Source organism: Protopterus annectens, chromosome 13.part0, assembly GCF_019279795.1.
Source record: "Protopterus annectens isolate FY-2018-M chromosome 13.part0, PAN1.0, whole genome shotgun sequence".
Classification (NCBI taxonomy): Eukaryota; Metazoa; Chordata; order Ceratodontiformes; family Protopteridae; genus Protopterus; species Protopterus annectens.
The window spans coordinates 204386181-204405523 of NC_056747.1; the positions used below are offsets into that span (position 1 = coordinate 204386181).

General features: G+C 37.6%; 1 protein-coding gene across 1 annotated transcript in view; it reads left to right on the forward strand.

Moving 5' to 3' along the window:
- LOC122787872 (mucin-16-like) overlaps nucleotides 1–19343 on the forward strand; it is a 262498-nt gene that overhangs the window by 152982 nt on the left and 90173 nt on the right. The window contains exons 68-71 of the mRNA XM_044054789.1: nucleotides 2466–2495; nucleotides 13706–13818; nucleotides 13919–13986; nucleotides 17099–17271. Of these exons, the coding sequence (XP_043910724.1) occupies nucleotides 2466–2495; nucleotides 13706–13818; nucleotides 13919–13986; nucleotides 17099–17271 (384 nt within the window). The remainder of the gene's footprint in view (nucleotides 1–2465; nucleotides 2496–13705; nucleotides 13819–13918; nucleotides 13987–17098; nucleotides 17272–19343) is intronic.

A 19343-nucleotide genomic window follows, 5' to 3' on the forward strand; every position in this document is an offset into this window, starting at 1 on the left:
ATTTAACTTTTTTAAAGTTTTAAGGAGATAAATCTTAAATAGAAAAGCTGTATGAGCTTAGGTGGGTCCTAATATGTTGTGGATGTAAATAACAGAGGTAAAAAGGAGGGTAAAAGGGGGCTTATTAAAGCAGGGTATGTGGTTTGTTATATACAGTCTTTGTAAATTGTCTGTATTCAGAACTTTTACTACTAAATAGCAGTCTAATGACAAATCTTTGTTATGCTTTTGTGTTACTGTAAATAAAGTATTTTATATAGTACAATATCTAATATATAGTTGTTAATTCAGGTTAGTGCACCCAATTGAACTTCAAGTGTTTGTACATTTGTTTTTTCTTGAAGTGATTAGTAAATCATTAAAGAAATTCATTTACTAGATAGTATAAGTATTTGGGGGGAGGGGTATATACAGGCAGGTAACTTAGCTGTGTTTATTGTTTTTAACCAAGCAGTTAATTCAATGGATTAAGATTGTGATCCATTAACAAGTAAGTGCCTATGGTACAGGGTTTGATTTATTCAGCCTTCATTTACCTACTGTGTAACCATGAGGAAGTCACTTAAGCAGACAGTGCTTTGGGGCAATTGTGAATTTTGGCTAGGCTACTTAATGATGCATTTCTATTAACTACCTATGCATTTGGTGTTAATAAAGAACTCTCTGTCTTTTATTTGCTGCAAGAATTTGTAGTAAATCAAAACAGCATTTTATGGATTCCATGGCTAGATTATCTATACAACCAGTCTTGATATAAGTGTACTATTAAGAAACAGTAACTTCTCTATGTGGAAAGTGCTGCTTAAACCATGATGCTTTAATGGCTGACAGTGCAGTAGAATAGTGGACTGCTCAAATCGGTAACTTGCATATTTTGTTACATATGCTTTGTGCATTAATGTGTGCAATTTTTTAGGAACTGCTTATCCCTGGGGCAGTATAGAGGTGTAAGAATAATATTTAGAGCCTAGGCACCTATGACTGGAGTGAGCGTCTCCATGAAGTTGAGATTATCTTTGGCAATACAGTAAGGTAGTATTTCAGATTTTAGGTAATGTATTATATAAGCTTTAGGGTAAAATTTGACATCTTTCAGCTGTCCAGTCTGATATAAAATAGATAACTACTTTCATTGCTGTATACCTTTTACCGTAGGATCACATTTTGGTCAATAAGACAGCTAAGCCACTGAGCTACTGATTCCTTCCATATCATGAGAGAAGCAGTTAAAATCTGAGAGTAACGTTAGGTGTCCATTGCTATCTGAGAAATTAAATTGTACCAATATCCTTTCTATCTCTGTTGGCCAGTACTGTCTGTGATAAGCAACTGGCTTTAAAACACTGCCACATGATTTCTGTACGAAAGTACATATTAACTAAATTCAGGCACTGGACATGAACTGGACATGAACTTTCATGAATGTGCTACAGACAAGACTTGAATGTACTAGTCAGGAGCTTGAGAGTTTGTAAAGGTGATGAGCTGGGATATTTGCATAAAAGAAAATGAAGTCCTTTAGCTGCAGTTTGAATTTCACTTGACTGCCATCACTGCAGAGCCATCTTGAACAAGCAAAGTCAATGCAGGAGCACATAAGACAAAAAAAATGGCTTTAGCATCAGACATATAGTGGAGATAGAGTTAGAGCAGGAGCTTTCTCAGATGACTTCTGCTGAAGTTGAAGCTTTTCTCCCTGGGTCTCTGCTAAAGTTGGAAGTTTTCTCCCCAGGCCTCCACTGAAGTTGGAACTTTTCTCCCTGGGCCTCCACTGAAGTTGGAACTTTTCTCCTTGGGACTCCATTAAAGTTGGAGCTTTTCTCCCTGGGCCTCTGCTAAAGTTGGAAGTTTTCTTCCCAGGCCTCCACTGAAGTTGGAACTTTTCTCCCTGGGCCTCCACTGAATTTGGAGCTTTTCTCCCTGGTTCTCCACTGAAGTTGGAACATTTCTCCTTGGGACTTCATTAAAGTTGGAGCTTTTTCCTCAGGCCTGTGCTGAAAGGGTTTTATGACTAAAACAAGTCAAACAAACCCAGTTAGCAAAAGCAAAATAAAATAAAAAACTATGAGAGCAGTTTCTAAACTCTTTTTCCATGAGACAATTTCAACTTAGTACTTGATTTTCAGAAATTCTTGTCAGTCAATAATCGTGGTGAAAATACTTGGCAATAAATATTTATCAGAATATGAAAGATGCACAGGGCTGCAAACACTGACATAAAGATAACCAGTCATTTGGGTGTGACCCAGAGACACGTAGTCCCAATGCAGACAGCACATTTACATGCCTAACACTTTTGTAAATGTAATCCTTTAAATATACAAGTTTATATGTTTAATTTTTTTGTAAATTTAGTAAAGAAAATTGTGAACGTGTTTTAATGATTACTTTAAAAATGTTTCTTCTCTTAGAAGGTAGTGGTCTGTAATTTAAAAAGTTAATCTCTGACTTTCCTTTTTCTGTAGGTTATAATGAAAGAAATCCACCAGGTCCATGTAAGTTTTAGTTTCAAAAATTTTTCTTACATGTAGTTGATATTTCTGAATCTACTTGTGTTTCACCATGTTTACAACACTTTTCCAGTGATTTATATGAAGTATTGTATTTTAATTATTTTACATGCTGAACATGTTGTTTATGTATTAATGTATTAATTGCATTCCAAATACATTACCATTTCATAAATAGTACACCTATATGTAATAGAAAGGGCAAACTCTTTCACAACAACAAATGTAGAACTATTTATGGATTGCTATATGTACTATATATGTTCAGTTGCGATTCATTTTAGTTTATATTTAGAAACCATGTCCTGTGGTCAAACAACTAATAAATTGTGCAGACTTTACTCCCCCTTTATTGGGTTAACCACTGAATTGTACAAATTGTTCTTCTTCTTCTTGTAGGATTTGCCCAATGTCACCATCTTCCTGCATCCCGACTGACTTAATCATTCTTCCCTAGGGGTAAAAATCGGGCATCCTTAGAGACTGTGAGAGTAATACAGCCCACTCATTCCCTGCAATGAGAGCCTTATCAACCCATTATGTTTCCATGGGGAGTGAGAATTTGGTGGTATGGAGAGGCTAAATCTGTTGTTCTCACTGGACTCTCATCCTCTCAGTCTCCTCCCTCATACTTGGATTGCAGACTTGCAGTGGCTGCAACAGTGGGAGAGACATGCATGGCACCAAACGTTTCCACTGATGAAGCTATGTATTGCCTATATGGAGGGAGCCTGTTTGGCTGCTTCAGCATGCTTCTACTAATGCAATACACCAACTAACTTCCCCCTTCAAGATTATCAAGCTGGGGTCATCCATTCACGGTCATCCTTCCTGGTGCAGCCATCTCCTCCCCCGCAACACCAATGCCACTAATAAAACATAAGTCATCTAGATCACAGCCGGGGCTCCAGTCCTGAGTGCCACAAGGGCAGGCCATTCATTGTACTATTTTTATGCCTGTTTTCTTTATTGTTATCAGATTTGTAATAACTAAACATCAACAGGTACTAACACTGTGATATTTTAGTTATTTTCTTAATCCTTTTATGTAATTATGAGTCTTTAAACCATAGTTTTATCAGAAACGTAGAACTAAAAAGAAACTAGAAAAGATCGTAATGTGACACATTACAAAACAGACCCTTAGAAAAATATATCAAACAGTCTCTTGCAGTTTGTGCATTCTTGAAATCTCAAAGAATAAAAAATCAGTATAAGAACTAAAACACCATAGCATGATAACAAAATGTAGTTCAAAAGGAATCTAAAGAAAAGGCAACAGCAAACTAGACCGAAACATATTTAACCTTATAAATGATTCATCATCAGTATATCTCAGTCTTTGCTTATATTGTGAAAGAAATGTGTACTTCTCTGATATTAGTGACAGAGTACAATGGAGAATTGGTAGATAGTATGCAAGAATAAGAAATAAGAATAATACAATTTGGAAAATTTCAGTTATGTAGCACACTTTTGCATGCAGGCCTAGACCAAGTTTTCCACGGTGTGTCCTGCTGTCCTCATATGTGCTACACCTTACATTTTATGGCAACTCTAAGGTACAAAATGTATACCCACTCAAGTACCTCATGATCTGCGTATGTATCAAATATACACTGCTGAACCGATGTGGACATACCTGTTCATAAGCTCAAAGGTGCAATCATATAGTTAGCCATTGCAATGTTGTTGTGCTGTATTCCCTAGTGCCTGTAGTGGGCTTTCTCTTTAGCATCAAATGCAGCATGCATAAATAGGACACAGAGTGGTACTGTGCTTTCTATAACTATTAATATATTATAATTATAATAACTATAATAATAAAATGTGTTTCAAGCACATCATGTGCTATGGAAATATGTGCGGTGCATCCTGATATCCTACTCTGTACCCTTCTAAGTGCCTTGTGTCTTCTGCATAATAACTGGATGCTCTATGCCCCTTGTGGTGTTCCTAATAATCTCTTGCTGTGCTTCCTTTTGCATGCCTTGTGACTCCAGCATACTAGTAGGACATGTAATATAGCTCTGGTGTGCATTGTTATACAGTCTTTCCCCATCACCATTTATGATTTACTGAAATCAGTGCACTGTTGTACTTTACACCTTTCATTCCAGTGTAGTGTACACTTAATTCTTCATTTTTAGAGACATGATGTTGTTTGTGAATCATGTAGCCATTGAAACGGTAGCTGAGTCATCGCCATACTTGAGGAGTACACAGGGTTGATGTTGACTTGAAGCCAGCCACTCATGCCCAAAAAAGCAACATGATCAACGAAAGAGCTATTGGTGGAACTGTTGTTTATTGAATTCTGCTTAATTTAATCAAAAATCTCTATGTGTAAGAAAGTCCTTCATGAAATATTGATTTTTGCCAACTGTGAAAATGTGTATCTCTCTATTCATATACCTTATGATCATCCCCATATGAGAAGGCATCGAACCTCTCAACCTCTTAAAGCAAAAAATCTGGACAAAGCTATAAATAATAGGGAGGGGGACGACCAAAGACAAAAATAGGGGCACATTTTAAATATTGCTCTTACCAACTTAGAAAGTTGATAGAATACCAGGTTTTGTGTTAGCATGAACTTTCTGAAGGATATGAAGTCTGAAAATCAAATGTTTATCATTATGCTTTGAATTCAGTCCTCAGTGAGTTGCCAGAAAACTACAATTTTATGAGAAATGGACAAAAAATATCAGTCAAAAATCCGGACATTCTGCAAAAATCAGGACAGTTGAGAGCTATGGAAGGCATTCACTTTGTATCTTTTCAGAAATTAATTTTGTGTATTTTAATCACTGGATCAAAGTGTTTATAGTGCAAATGAAATGATTTCATAAATTGTGTTTAGTCAATCTGAGTTTTTTTATTGCTTTCCTGTCTAAGTCAGAGTTTTGGGTCTTTAGGCGGTCAAATAGAATTGCTTGGCTTACAATGCATACCAAATTACTTGGTTACTTGAAACTGTTTGCTTGAAAGTCATACATCCATACATTCATTTTCTTTTTTTTTAAGAAAATTTTTATTAATTTAATATATTTACAATATAAACACAGAAATAAAGAAATTCATTATCACATGCTGTTATGCAGTGTTTGGAATACATTATATTATCAATGTAATCATACAATTAACATATTAAAAATCTTGATATTTCAGTAGCAACATTCCAAGGCTATCTCAACCACTAAAATTCTTAGTATAAGTTTTACATAGTATTTCTGTTACATTTTAAAATGTAAAAATTCTTTGAATGTAAGAAGTCAGTTTGATTTCCAATTTTTTGTAATAACTTTTCTAGCAATAGCCACAATACTCCAAAATATGTTTTATTTGGATTTTACAAATATGGGAAGTGGAACATTCATTAACAATACTTATCTAGTTAAAGAACAATTATCATATCATAACCCGCTAAAAAAACATACGTATCTCTTCCCAATACACATTTAATTTTTCACAATCCATAAATGTGTGTCCAATCATCCATTACTAAAACCTGACTCCCTGAGACTAGCACTTGCCCGGAACCAACCGAAAAGCACTAGTAAACCTTAACTGATAATGCACTCATCTCTCCTTCTTAATAAGGAGAAAAAGTAATCATAGGCACTAAATAGCCTATAATTACAAAGTACCCTAACAAGGAAAAGGGAAAAACAGCCTTAGCATTACATAAAACAGGCATGTCCATGAGTCAGCTTCCAGTAATTTCTCCTGTCCACCTGTTGAATCTGGGAATACTGGGTCAATGCAGCAATTGCCTCATGTACACAGACATCCCTCTCTTCCGACCACCCAACACTACAACATGCGAGAGATGCACCTACATAGCCAAACTGGAAGCAAAGCTCTCTCTAGCCAAGATTGTGCTAGACAGTCAAGAGGAGAAGGTAAACACCTGCACTACACCGCAAGAAACACATAGCCCCTCAAAACCCACAACATAGCAACACCAAACCCACTTATGCGGAGGCCCTCAACATTAACCTGCCTAAGAAATGAGGACCTCCAAAGCTAAAATGCAATCAAAAATCAATCACAGCCAAAGAGACACATAGCCCACAAAACCAGTGTGCCAACCAACAACAGCCCCTAAGGCAAGACAACGTACCCAACACTTCGGTGTGCCTGAATGTGGAGTCACCAATAACTAATGTCCCATTAACCGGGCTGAACAAGGAGAAAGTTACAGTCAGCTGTCTGTCGGGTGCCAGGATCTGCCACATAATGCATGCACTCAAGTCACTCCACAACAAGTACAAATATGACTCTGTCATTGTCCATGTTGGAGTGAATGACTTGAGAAGCACCTCCCTGGACTACATGAAAAGAGACATGGAAGAGCTCTTGGATCATGTTTCCCAGGCAGGTATGACCCTACCCTGAGTAGCATCCTGCCGTCGCCCAGAATGATATGACAGTATAAGGACAAAATGATTGACTTCAACAAATGGCTAAATTTTTGGTGTCATTCAAAGGGGATCCAGTATTTGTCAGCCTGGGATGACATGATCGAAAACCACGATGCTTTGCCAGAGATGGTCTGCACCTGTCACCCCTGGGACTCAGGATACTGGCCAAGGCTCTTGCCACCCCTATAGTGCCTTTTTTAGGCAAGGTTCAAAGGGCAAAACTCCCAACGTAATGGACACAATCATGCAAAACCTGAAGGCAATGCCACTCAATGCCAGAAGTCCAAACCTCAAAACGCACTCTCTGGAGGAGCTCCAAATAATGAAGAACATCCATGTCTGTGCAGTAACTGAGACCTGCTTCAAGGCTCCAGAGAGCACCCCGGCAATACCAGGCTACAATTCTCCACCTTTAGTATTTCGGTCCTGATTTGGTGGCTGAAAGGTGTGGTAAGGAGTCTCCATATTCATCAAGGATACTCTCACCTCTAGGCTAGTTGCCCAACACGATGCATCTGAAATTCTCCAGGTGCAACTAACACTAGGTAAGACTGCAATCCAAGTTGTAGCTTGCTACAGATCCCCCACCATACCCAAAGATTCTCACCACGCCTTTCTAAACACACTGGAAAATATTAAAATACAACTAAATACCCTAATACTGGGTGACTTTAACTACCCTGCCATTGATTGGGAAAACTACTCATGTACCAACACCTTTGTCCAGCGGTTCTTGGAATTCATAAACTCCAATGCCTTGGATCAAGTAATCCATAGTCCCACCACGGTCTCCAATATCCTTGACCTGGTCATTACCAACATGAGAAATTGATGCTCCACACCAGTGGTCACACCCTCATTGGTCAGGCCGAATCATAAGCAAATCAGACTTGACATCCACATCCCACCCCCACCCCCCCTGTAAAGATACAACCATAAAAAACTTCTCCAAAGCCAACTTCATGCTACTTAAGTCAGAAATGACAAATTTCATGACACCCATGAAGAGAGGTACCGTAGGTTTGACTGCTGAATCCCACACTAAGGCACTGGATGAGCACATCCACTCGTGCATGAATCGTGCCATCCCAAACAGAAGCAAGACACGCTCTTCAAAAAAAAAGGAAGCCGATCTGGTGGTCTCCAACAATAAGCAAACTATACAACAAAAGGAAAAAAAATGCTGCAGAAAAGCGGAAAATCCCAGGATGCAAAAAACTCCCTCATCAGCCCAAGTAAGAAACTGAGATCCCTCATTAAATCCTCCAAAGCCAACTACGAAAACAAAATCACCAAAGATTACAAAGACAACCACAAGGCATTCTATAGCTATGTCAAGAATCTAAATGGCAATGCCCAGATATGCTCTGGGCTACAACAGAATGGCAATAATATACTGATTCCAAGGATATTGCCAATATTCTGGCAGATTGATTCGGTGCTAACTTCACCCTCCTTTCACCCCCAAAGGGGCCCTTCATAATACCGGAAGATTGCAAAACCCCAGTAATCATGGCCTCACAAGTAAAAACCGCGTTATCCAAAGCCAAGAATACAGCTTCCATGGGACCAGATGACATCCTGGGCTGTATACTACATGAACTACAAAATGAACTGGCATCTCACCCAAGTGTCATGTTTAATCACAGCCTCATCTCAGGCTTCGTGCCCAATGAGTGGTGGGACAGCTGCAGTCATCTCACTCCACAAGGGGGGATCCACCCTGGATCCCGGGAACTACCGCACCATCAGTCTGATGAGCCTGATATGCAAAGCCATTGAAAGCATTATCATGTATCTTATAAACAAAGACATTGGCAACCTTCAAACACTGGACCAAACACAGTTTGGGTTCGTGAAGGGCCGATAATGTCTCCTGAACCTGACTGATTTCTTTGAATCAGTCTCCAAAACTGTGGATGATGGCAAGGCAGTCCACACAGCCTATCTGGACCTTGCCAAGATCCTTGACACCATCCACCACTCTGGAATCATAGATGAACTAACCAATCTGGGCATAAATCCCTACGTCACAAGATGGGTTGTTAACTGGCTCACTGACAGAACCCACACTGTTAAAGTAGCCAAGTCCAAATCTAGCTCTAGACAAGTGACAAGTGGCGTACCGCAGGGGTCTGTCCTGGGACCACTCTTGTTTGGCATCCACTTCTCTGAAGTACAGGCCAACACTAAGGGACTCTGGCTGACAAAGTTTGCGGATGACTGCAAACTGGGAGACATCACTGAATCCCCTAAAGACGTGGATATCCTACAAAAGGGCCTTACAGAGACAGATGCATGGTGTCAAAGCCACGGACTCAAGCTCAATGCCAAGAGGTGTATAGTAATCCCCTTTGAGAAAAAACAAGTACCCATGAATTACCACATAGGTGGCAATACACTTAACAATGAAAATGTGATACGAGACCTAGGAACACAGGTGGACAGTGGTCTCACCTTCGATAACCACATCGCCACAACAGTCAGGAAAGCATTCTTTGTGGCACACCTCATCACTAAGGGCTTTTCATCCAGGAAGAAAGAGGTCATTGTCCCTCTGTACTCATCCCTTATCAGACCCATTATAGGGTATAATGCCCCATTTGGGATGTACCTCACAAGACATCTGCAACAACTAGAAAGGCTGTAGAAATACCTCACTAAAAGAATCACAGGCCTAAAGCAGATGCCCTATACTGACCACCTAAAAAAACTCCAGCTATACTCTGTAGCATATCATCTACTCAGAGGCAATCTCTGCTTAACATACAAGGCCATGTCCAACCCGGAACTGTTGGACATGCTCCACCTAAAGAAATCCCAGTTCCTCAGAGCCACATGCTCCAGGGATTTAAACCTTGTCACCTCTATGAATAAACCATGCTGAAGGGATAGGTTCCTGACCCAGAGACTCCCCATACTACGGAATATACTGCCCATACAAGTCAAGCAGAGCTCCTCCTTGGCCATCTTCAAGAAAAACTTTGTCAATTGGATGGGTGATACGAAATTCACCCTGGGAATCACGTCAGTAGTCCTGCTAGAGAGAGGCCCAGGGAAGTAAATACTGTGGGCAGAAATATCCAGGGAACTGCTTATGGCAACGCTTGTATAGGCCATAGGGCCGATAGCCTAGTACTGACCTATGAACCTATTACATCTTTGCTACACCTCTAACAAACTGAAGAAGCCATTTTACTAAACGTAGCAATTCTATAAGGAATAACAAACAATACTTTCCAGTATAAACTTGAAAAAGTTTGACTAACTGATTTATGTAACAAAGTTTTATAATTACCATCTATTGAGTCACTCAATCCACTACTATCTAAAAAGTTCCATTTTGCATCAAGATTATTATTATTATTATTATTATTATTATTATTATTATTATTTATAATTAACTTATATATCTTGGACAAGTTCCCTTTGTAGATCAATTTACCTTCAATGGTATATTCATATAATGGAAGAATAGTGTTCTGTCCTTCTTCACTCATATCATCTACAAATTCATTTAATTTTTTACTGATGGATAATATTAAGTAGTTAGCAGATTCGTCTAACTTGTTATCTTTCATTAAATATTTCATTAAATATTCTGGTAACTTAGCTTTTCCTTTTTCAAAGAAATCAGATCATATTATTAATCAATTCCTTTTTAGTAAATTCATTTTAACATTTTCTCTGTGTTTACATAAATCTAGAGATCTGTGCAATGGGAAAATACAAATATTTCCATTTTGATATTAATGGAGTTTTAAAAACATATTCTTAACTGCTTTAAGCATTGATTTCATATATTCAGAGTCTAAAGACTGAAATAAATTTCCTTCTTAGGTAAATTTTATTAACCAGATGAAAGAACTGTTACATATTTCTAATTTGTCATATTGACTAAACATATAAGAATTTAGTATAATCTGCTCTTGAATGGTTTTCCATTGATTAGTGTAAGTTGAGTCTATCCAGAATATAACAGAGTTAAAATTCGCAACAATAGAATAAGATTCTACATATTGGAAGTTAATACCACCATACATCCATAATCGTATTTGATTTCTATAATCAATTAATGGCTTTTTATGATACCATAACAATGAAGGCAACATTTTTCTACTTTCTTTAAAAGTTTTTTGTCAGGTATTAAAGGCATTGAATGCTCTCTCTCTCTCTCTCTCTCTCTCTATATATATATATATATATATATATAACATCTAGAATAATATAATCATTTTAATAAGTACTAATGTCCTGTCAAAAGTAAAAAAAAATAATAATAATTCCATTTTTTATTTCTAAATGTTTTAGTTCTTTTCCTTTCCAATTATATTTATATTGATCTTTTAACTTACTTCCTAGTAATTGATTTAGCAATATAATTTCAGTTTTATTATTGTTAAATTTCAGCAGAGATACTTCCTGAAACTTCTCAATTTCCTAATCTTTTTCTTCAACTGAATAATTTAAAACTCCTATAATTAGTAAAATGTCATCTGCAAAAAGCTGTATTTTAGATCCGTCAGATTTTTTTATCACTTCTTATACTATTATCTAAGGGTTTGATAACTAATGCAGGTGGAAGAGGGGACACGGGACACCCTTGTTTTGTGCCTTTGTTTATAGTGAATCCTAGAGAAATGTAAGATCAAATTTTAACATATGCTTTGGAATGCAAATGCTTCTACATTTTTAAACAAGTAGTTCCAATCTAGAGAATGAAAAGCTGTCTTGATATCTGAGCTAATTAGTGCCCATTTATTGTTCATTTATTTTGCTAAATCTAAGATAGTTACTACATTTTTTTATATTATCATACATTAGACCATAGGCTATAAATCCTGTTTGATCTTTTTTAATTTATCGACTATACCTACTAGCTCTTAATCTTGTAGAGAAGATGAAAAAAAATATTTTATAGTCTACATTTAATAATGAAATAGGTCTATATAAGGAAACTAACGTATCCTTTCCTTGTTTACACACACACACACACACACACATATATATATATATATATATATATATATATATATGTGTGTAAAATTACAGAACATTTCTATGAGGGAGGAATTATTTTGTCATGCTGAGTTATCCTGAAAATGTCACTCAGTAATTATAAATTATTTAAGAGACCAGACTATATAATTCCATACCTAAACCCTGGAGCTTTACCATTTTTCCTTTTTTAAAGTTGCTTTATTTTCTATTAGGGTGATAGGCTTATTCAGCAGCGATATTTGTTAGTCATTAAGTTTATTAGTAAAGTTTTTCTTTAAGTACTTGTCAATTTTGTAATTATCAGGATTATTATTTTTATCTTTATTAAGATCCTCATGGAATGTTTTAAAAGTGTTAAAAATTTCTTCTATGTCTGATGTAAATTTATTAGTGTGAGGATTTCAGATATTATTGATTTTTGCATTTTTGCTTAATATCTTACTTCTATTAACTAATCTATGTAGATATTTTGAAGTCATCGCATAACTGTGCAATTTTATTTTCTCTAAAGCTATTTCTACTTTATGCATTAAAACTTGTTGATATTTTGTCACTAATGTTTTAATGACTTCATTACACTCATTCATTTTCTGATACCTACATTATCTTATTTAGGGTTATAAGAAAGCTGAAACCTATTCAGTCTCTCATTGGATTTAGGCCAGAGAACCAGTTCTGTACAGGATTGTTAGCCCATCACAGAAAACACACACACACACACACACACACACACACACACACACACACACACACACACACACACACACACACACACACACACACACACACACACACACACACACACACACACACACACACACACACACACACACACACACACACACACACACACACACACACACACACACACACACACAGCAAGGGCACAACCTAGAGGCATTACATAGGATTGTCCTTTCACCTATGGCACATCTTTGGGATGTGAGGGGAGCTTGAGTGTTTAGCGAAAATCCACACAAATATAAGGAGTACCTGGGACTCGGTACTGAAGGCTCTGCACCTCGAATGCAAACACACAATAAAGTGTTGCTACTCAGCAATGCTGCTATGCCACTCAGTGTCTTGAATACAAATTTCTGATTGCTGCCAAGTTGAAGATCTGTAATGACACAAGCTGTCACCACTGTCAAATACTAAGAAGTGCCAAACAACATGGGAAGGGAGTCATGGGTCTGTATTATATGTATGCCTCCAAAACTGTGAATATATTTTCATTTTTGGAAAAGGACACAATGGGATTTAAACAAGATTATGGAAGTGCATTCATTAAAAGATGTAGTCAACTGTATGTGTCTCATGTCACAGTGATATCACCGGAGATCTTGACTTATTAATGAATACTGTCAGTAGCTATAAAAAAACTTTTGAGAAGGACATCCTCTCTGGTCTATCTTGTTGTGCCTTCTTTGAGGTTACAGTGACCTTTTTGAAGGGAATTTTTTGCTAAGCTTATAATGGTCTGCAGGCTGATCGCTTAGTACTTACCTATGAAACTATGACTAAGACTTATTTGTAGCTGTATAAAAGCATAGATTGAAAACACTTGGGGGGACACAATATTGTTTTTGAAAGAAATTGGTAAAATAATCAAGTATGAAATGGATAATAGCAATAACCAATCTACATATTGAAAAATAATGATTACTGTCTGCATTAAAGCATTATGCAATAAGACATGTATATTCTATTTAAAATATCACCAGAAACATCCACTCTATTTGTGTTTTATATATTTGATCTCAACAGACTACCAGAATTTCACAGTAAATGTCACTGTAACAAACCTCGCATTCGTACCTGAGATGAATGATCCTACTTCCAACTACTACAAATCTGCAACAAAGAATATCATTTTTATGGTAATAAAGGAAAAATATGCAAATTATTGCATATTGTCTGTATTTTTCTTGTTTTATGAGTCCATATTTTAATTATGGTCTATATTAATTTATTTTTCAGTTTGACAACATTTTCAAGAACAGCAGTATTAATGACACATATGTTGACTGTCGTATAGACAAATTCAGGTAAGTACAGCAATGAAAATGTAGGTAAAATATTTGGTTATATCTTAGATGATGGCAGAATGCAACCATTTGATAAAATGGACATATTTTACTGTGCATGACACCTAAGGATGGGTTTGTTTGACTCTTTGAACAATTCTGATTTGCATAGTATAATCCTGTCTAGTCTACAACAGAGCCACCATCAAATATTTGAACTATTGGATCATAAATAATAATAATAATAATAATAATAATAATAATAATAATAATAATAATAATAATAATAATATAAAATAAATAAATAATAAATAATAAAATAATTATCAAACTGATTCCTAACTGTGACAGTCCCATAGAGTTCCTCTGCACTGCTGTAAAATATATATGCACTAATTACCTCCAAGAAAGGGCTGAGTGTGCAGTGTTTGGTCAGTTCATGAAACAAGCTGCAAAAGTAGTGCACATGCAAGCTATCATGGCTATAATGACATACCTAGTACTACTATCTGCAGTTGTGCAGCATAGGTAATAGCTTTGGATAACACAGCACATGCAATGGTGATAACATAGCACATAGCACAGAAGGAGGAAACTGTTGCAAAAGAGTAAAATCCCATGAGTGGAGGAGCTCCCTGGTCAGCCTCAGCAAGAAGCTGAGATCCCTTATAAGATCCTCCAAAGCTAGTTACAAAAACAAAATTGCCACTGATTCTAGGCACAACCACAAAGCATTCTATAGCTGTGTCAAGAATCTCAATGGCAACACCCAGATCTGCTCTCTGTTACAGCACAAAGGCATGAAAATTAAAGAACCAACTGATATTGCCAACATTCAGGTAGATAGGTTCAGTAATAACATTACCCCCCTCTCACCCCCTAAAGGGCCCATATCTATACAGGAAAAATGCAGAGTCCCTGCAATCACAACTAGGCAGGTAAAAGCTGCACACTCTAAAGCCAAAAACACAACATCTATGGGACCGGACAACATCCCAGGCTGGGTTTTACATGAACTTCAGAACGAACTGGCTCCCCACCTAAGCACCATGTTCAATCATAGCCTCACATCAGACTTTGTGCCCACTGAATGGTGCACAGCAACAGTTATCCCACTCCACAAAGGGGGAGCCACCAATAATCCTGGGAACTATCGCTCTAACAGCCTGACGAGCCTGGTCTGTAAGGTCATGGAACGTATCATCATGGAACTCATAAACAAAGACATTGGTAACCTCCAAACTCTGGACCCCACCCAATTCGGGTTTGTGAAAGGCAGATCATGCCTCCTGAACCTGATTGACTTCTTTGAGACAGTCACCAAAGCCGTAGACAAGGGTAAGGTGGTTCACACAGCCTATCTTGACTTCGTCAAGGCTTTCAACACCATCCCCCATTCTGGAATTATAGATAAACTCACTAAACTAGGTATAAATCCCTACATCACAAGATGGGTTGCTAACTGGCTCACTGACAGAACCCATGCTGTAAAAGTTGCAGACTCCAAATCTGACTTCAAATCAGTGACAAGTGGAGTACCACAGGGTTCAGTCCTGGGACCTCTCCTGTTTGGTATCTACTTCTCTAAGTATTTGCTAACACAGAAGGCCTTTGACTAATGAAGTTTGCAGATGACTGCAAATTAGGAGCCATAGTCGAGTCCCCAAATAATGTGGACATCCTACAGAAGGGCCTCAATGAGACAGATGCCTGGTGTCAGAGCCATGGTCTCAAGCTCAATGCCAAAAAGTGCATTGTCATCCCCTTTGGTAAAATCTCTGTACCCATGAACTACCACATAGGCGACATTCTACTTACTGCCAAATGTGTGATAAGAGATCTTGGGACCCAGGTGGACAGTAGTTGCTCCTTTGATAATCACATTGCCACAGTAGTCAGGAAATCCTTCTACATGGCACACCTCATCACAAAAGGGTTCTCATCCAGGAAAAAATGAAGTCATTGTTCCCCTCTACTTGACACTCATTAGACCCATTATAGAATACAACGCCCCTTTTGGAATGTACCTCACACGACATCTGCAGCAGCTGGAAAGGCCACAGAAATACCTCACAAAGAGGATTACTGGCCTCAAACAGATGCCCTACACTGACCGTCTCAAACAAATCCCGCTTTACTCCATAGGATATCACCTACTCCAAGGTGATCTCTGCCTAACATATAAAGCTACGTCAAACCCAGAATTGTTGGACATGCTACACCTAAAGAAATCCCATTCCCTCCAAGCTACATGCTCTGGGGACCTAAACCTTGTCACCACAATAAACAGGACATGCTGGAGGGATAGATTTCTGTCCCAGAGACTTCCTATACTCTGGAATAAGCTACCCATCTATGTCAAGCAAAGTTCCTCATTAGCACTCCAAGAAAAACCTTGATGAGTGGATGGGAAATAGGAACTACACCCCAGAGATCACTTTTGTGGCTCTGCTCAACAGGGGCACAGGAAAATAACTTTCTTGGGTGGCGTACGTCAGGGAACCTTGTTGGCTAGGCTTACATAGGCCCTTGGGCCAATAGCCTAGTAGCTACCCATGAACCTATGTAATGGGGGTAGGGAATGGTGCTAGTGTATGCTCCAGGTCAATTATCTTGCAGTACCATCTCAGAGCACCAGACGGCATAGTGAATGTGTCACATATCTATGCACCACTGCCAGGTGCAGTGACTGTATTCCATTGTGTTAAGATGTGCAATTGGGCCCTTTTGAATATTTACATTTTGAACTAGTATGAGATTGCTTCATGCTCAAGCTCGACTTATTAGTGTAATTCTGATGTGTAGAGCCTTGAAATGTCAGAACCAGTTAAATTTATATGTAGCACTGTGATTGCAGAATTCATAATATTCATAAAACGGTCATGTTTTTTTAACTACCCACAAACTCCTATGATTCCTGTTCAATATAGTAACTAATCCTATGACTCATCTACAACATTAAGCTTAGATTTTTTTACATTTGTAATTTAAATATAATCTCAATGAGATTTTAACTGTGACATTTAAAATATTTCATAAATACAGTTTTATTACATATGATTACTGAATATGCAAAATTTATCATATGCTATTGTGAATCTTCAGTTACAAAGTTATTTCTTTTTTTTTCCAGTAGTAGTTCAGCATCATCTGCCACTACAGTGAATGCTGTCTGCAAAATTAAGAGTTCTCCATCAAGTACTGCTTTTGACAGAGTTAAAGTCTACCGAGAATTTAGCCGTAACAGCAACAATCTTACTGTTATGGGGGTGTATCAGCTTCAGAATGACAGTTTATATATAAATGGTAAATGTCCTATTTTATACTGTTAGAAACTAAAAACATGGACAACTCATGAACTGGTTCTAAATCAAGTCACATAGAAATGAATGTATTTACTCTGTAAGCTATTATAGGATAGGTAGACCTACATCCAAAAATCCCAGACTCCTTTCTGATGTGCCATTTTTTTTGTTCTAACTGTTAGTAGCTTAAGGCTGATGTCAGATTGAAGAATATTGTTTTGAACTGTGCAAACTAAAACGTATGCATCTCGTCCCCAAAACAAGCAGAACGTTATTGTCATGCTTGGTTTATGTCTATTGTCTTTGCATTTCATTATTTCTCCTCCTCGTCTTATTCAAGTGAATTATGTAATGCATGTTGCTTCACTGTAGCTTCATTTAAAAGTTGATAGATTTGTATCCTGCAGTGTATACTATTTTAAGTCTCTGGCCTTTCTGTCTTTAGTCCTCTCTAGTAACACTTCTCACTTTACACTCACAGATCTGACTCCAAAATCTAATAAATGTAGGGACCCATTTGTTGGGCCTCCTTACCATTATGTAGTGTTCCTTTTGGTAATTGCTTTGTTTCCTTTAACCTACTGAACAGCATTAGTCGTTATAGTGCATGCATATCATGAAGTGTTATTGTTCTGTTGTCTTTCTTATCTCATAATCAGGTGGCTTGTTGTGTGGTGCTTTTCAAGCAGTTTGTGACTCTGTTTTGCAGTTTTATACATGTATACACATATATATATATATATATATATTTATTATTTATTTTATTTTTTATTTATTTTACATTTGTTAACCGGGAAATTCTGACTGGACCAGGTCCATTTTCAGCAGAGGCCCGGGGAGAAAAGCTCCAACATCAATTTATACAAATACAGTACATCCAGCATAATACACAAAACAGGTTACATAATGTATGCTGAGCATAGTAATACAACAAGAATTAATAAAAACACTCCAGGTAAAAGAAGATATAGAACATAGGTAAAAAGACAATGTCAGTCATACATTGGTAAGAAAAGAAAATAGACCAAGTATGATTTTACAGTTAAAAGTACCCTTTCAGATGACCAAGCCTACAGGGGATCAGAGCTCCAGCATGTGATCAGAGAGGAATTTGGGGAGTTAATAGTAGTATGGGTAGGGTTACATGATACAAGGGCATAACCAGGTACTAAGAAGGTGCGATTTGAGGGAGCTTTTGAATATGGATGTGGAGGGGGCAGTGGACACGGACAGGGGAAGAGCGTTCCAATTGCTGGCAACGGTGTGGGAATAGAGTGCTTTCCCTGCATTATTGTTAGCCTTGGTGATGGAGAGGAGAGATTTTTCACTGGATCTTAGGTACTGGTTTGCATTATAGATAGTAAGTAGGTTGGATAATGAGGGTTTTTGTTCAGGATATTTGAGAATATTGTAGCTGTGCCCAGCTGGTGATAGTTAAGTAGCTGTGGTAGCTCAAGCCATTTTAGTTCTTTTAGTGCAGCACAGTGATGGGTTCTATAATTTGAGTTAGTAGCAAACTTGGCTATTTTATTGTAGCATGATTCTAGTTTATCTAGGTCACACTATCTGATTTGGGTAAAGATTGGTGCTGCGTATAACAGAGTTGAGAGGAGGTGGCTTTGTGCAAGAGTGACTCTTGCTTTTTGTGAGAGAAAGGACTTATGCCTGTATAGGGAGCCTAGTTTTTTGTGTACTAGTTTCATGGTATGTGAGATGTGAACATCAAAGTGGAGATTATTGTCTATTTCAATGCCCAGAAGTTTGGTGTGGTTAGAGGGGGAGATGGTGGTGCCGTCCTTAGATGTTATGGTAAAGGAGAGAGTTTTTTTGATCTATTAGGGGTAAATAGTAGCAGTTTTGTCTTTTTGGGATTTAGAATTAGTTGGATACCCGATATCCATTTTTCTACTGAGATAAAGGTATCTTGAGTGAGTGTATGTAGGGTGGTGGGAGATGAGGCAGAACAGATCAGGGTTGAATCATCTGCATATTGTATGAGTGTGGCATGTTGTGTAGAGCATTTGAGGTTATTTGTGAAAATAGAGAACAACAGCGTGCCCAGTATAGAGCCCT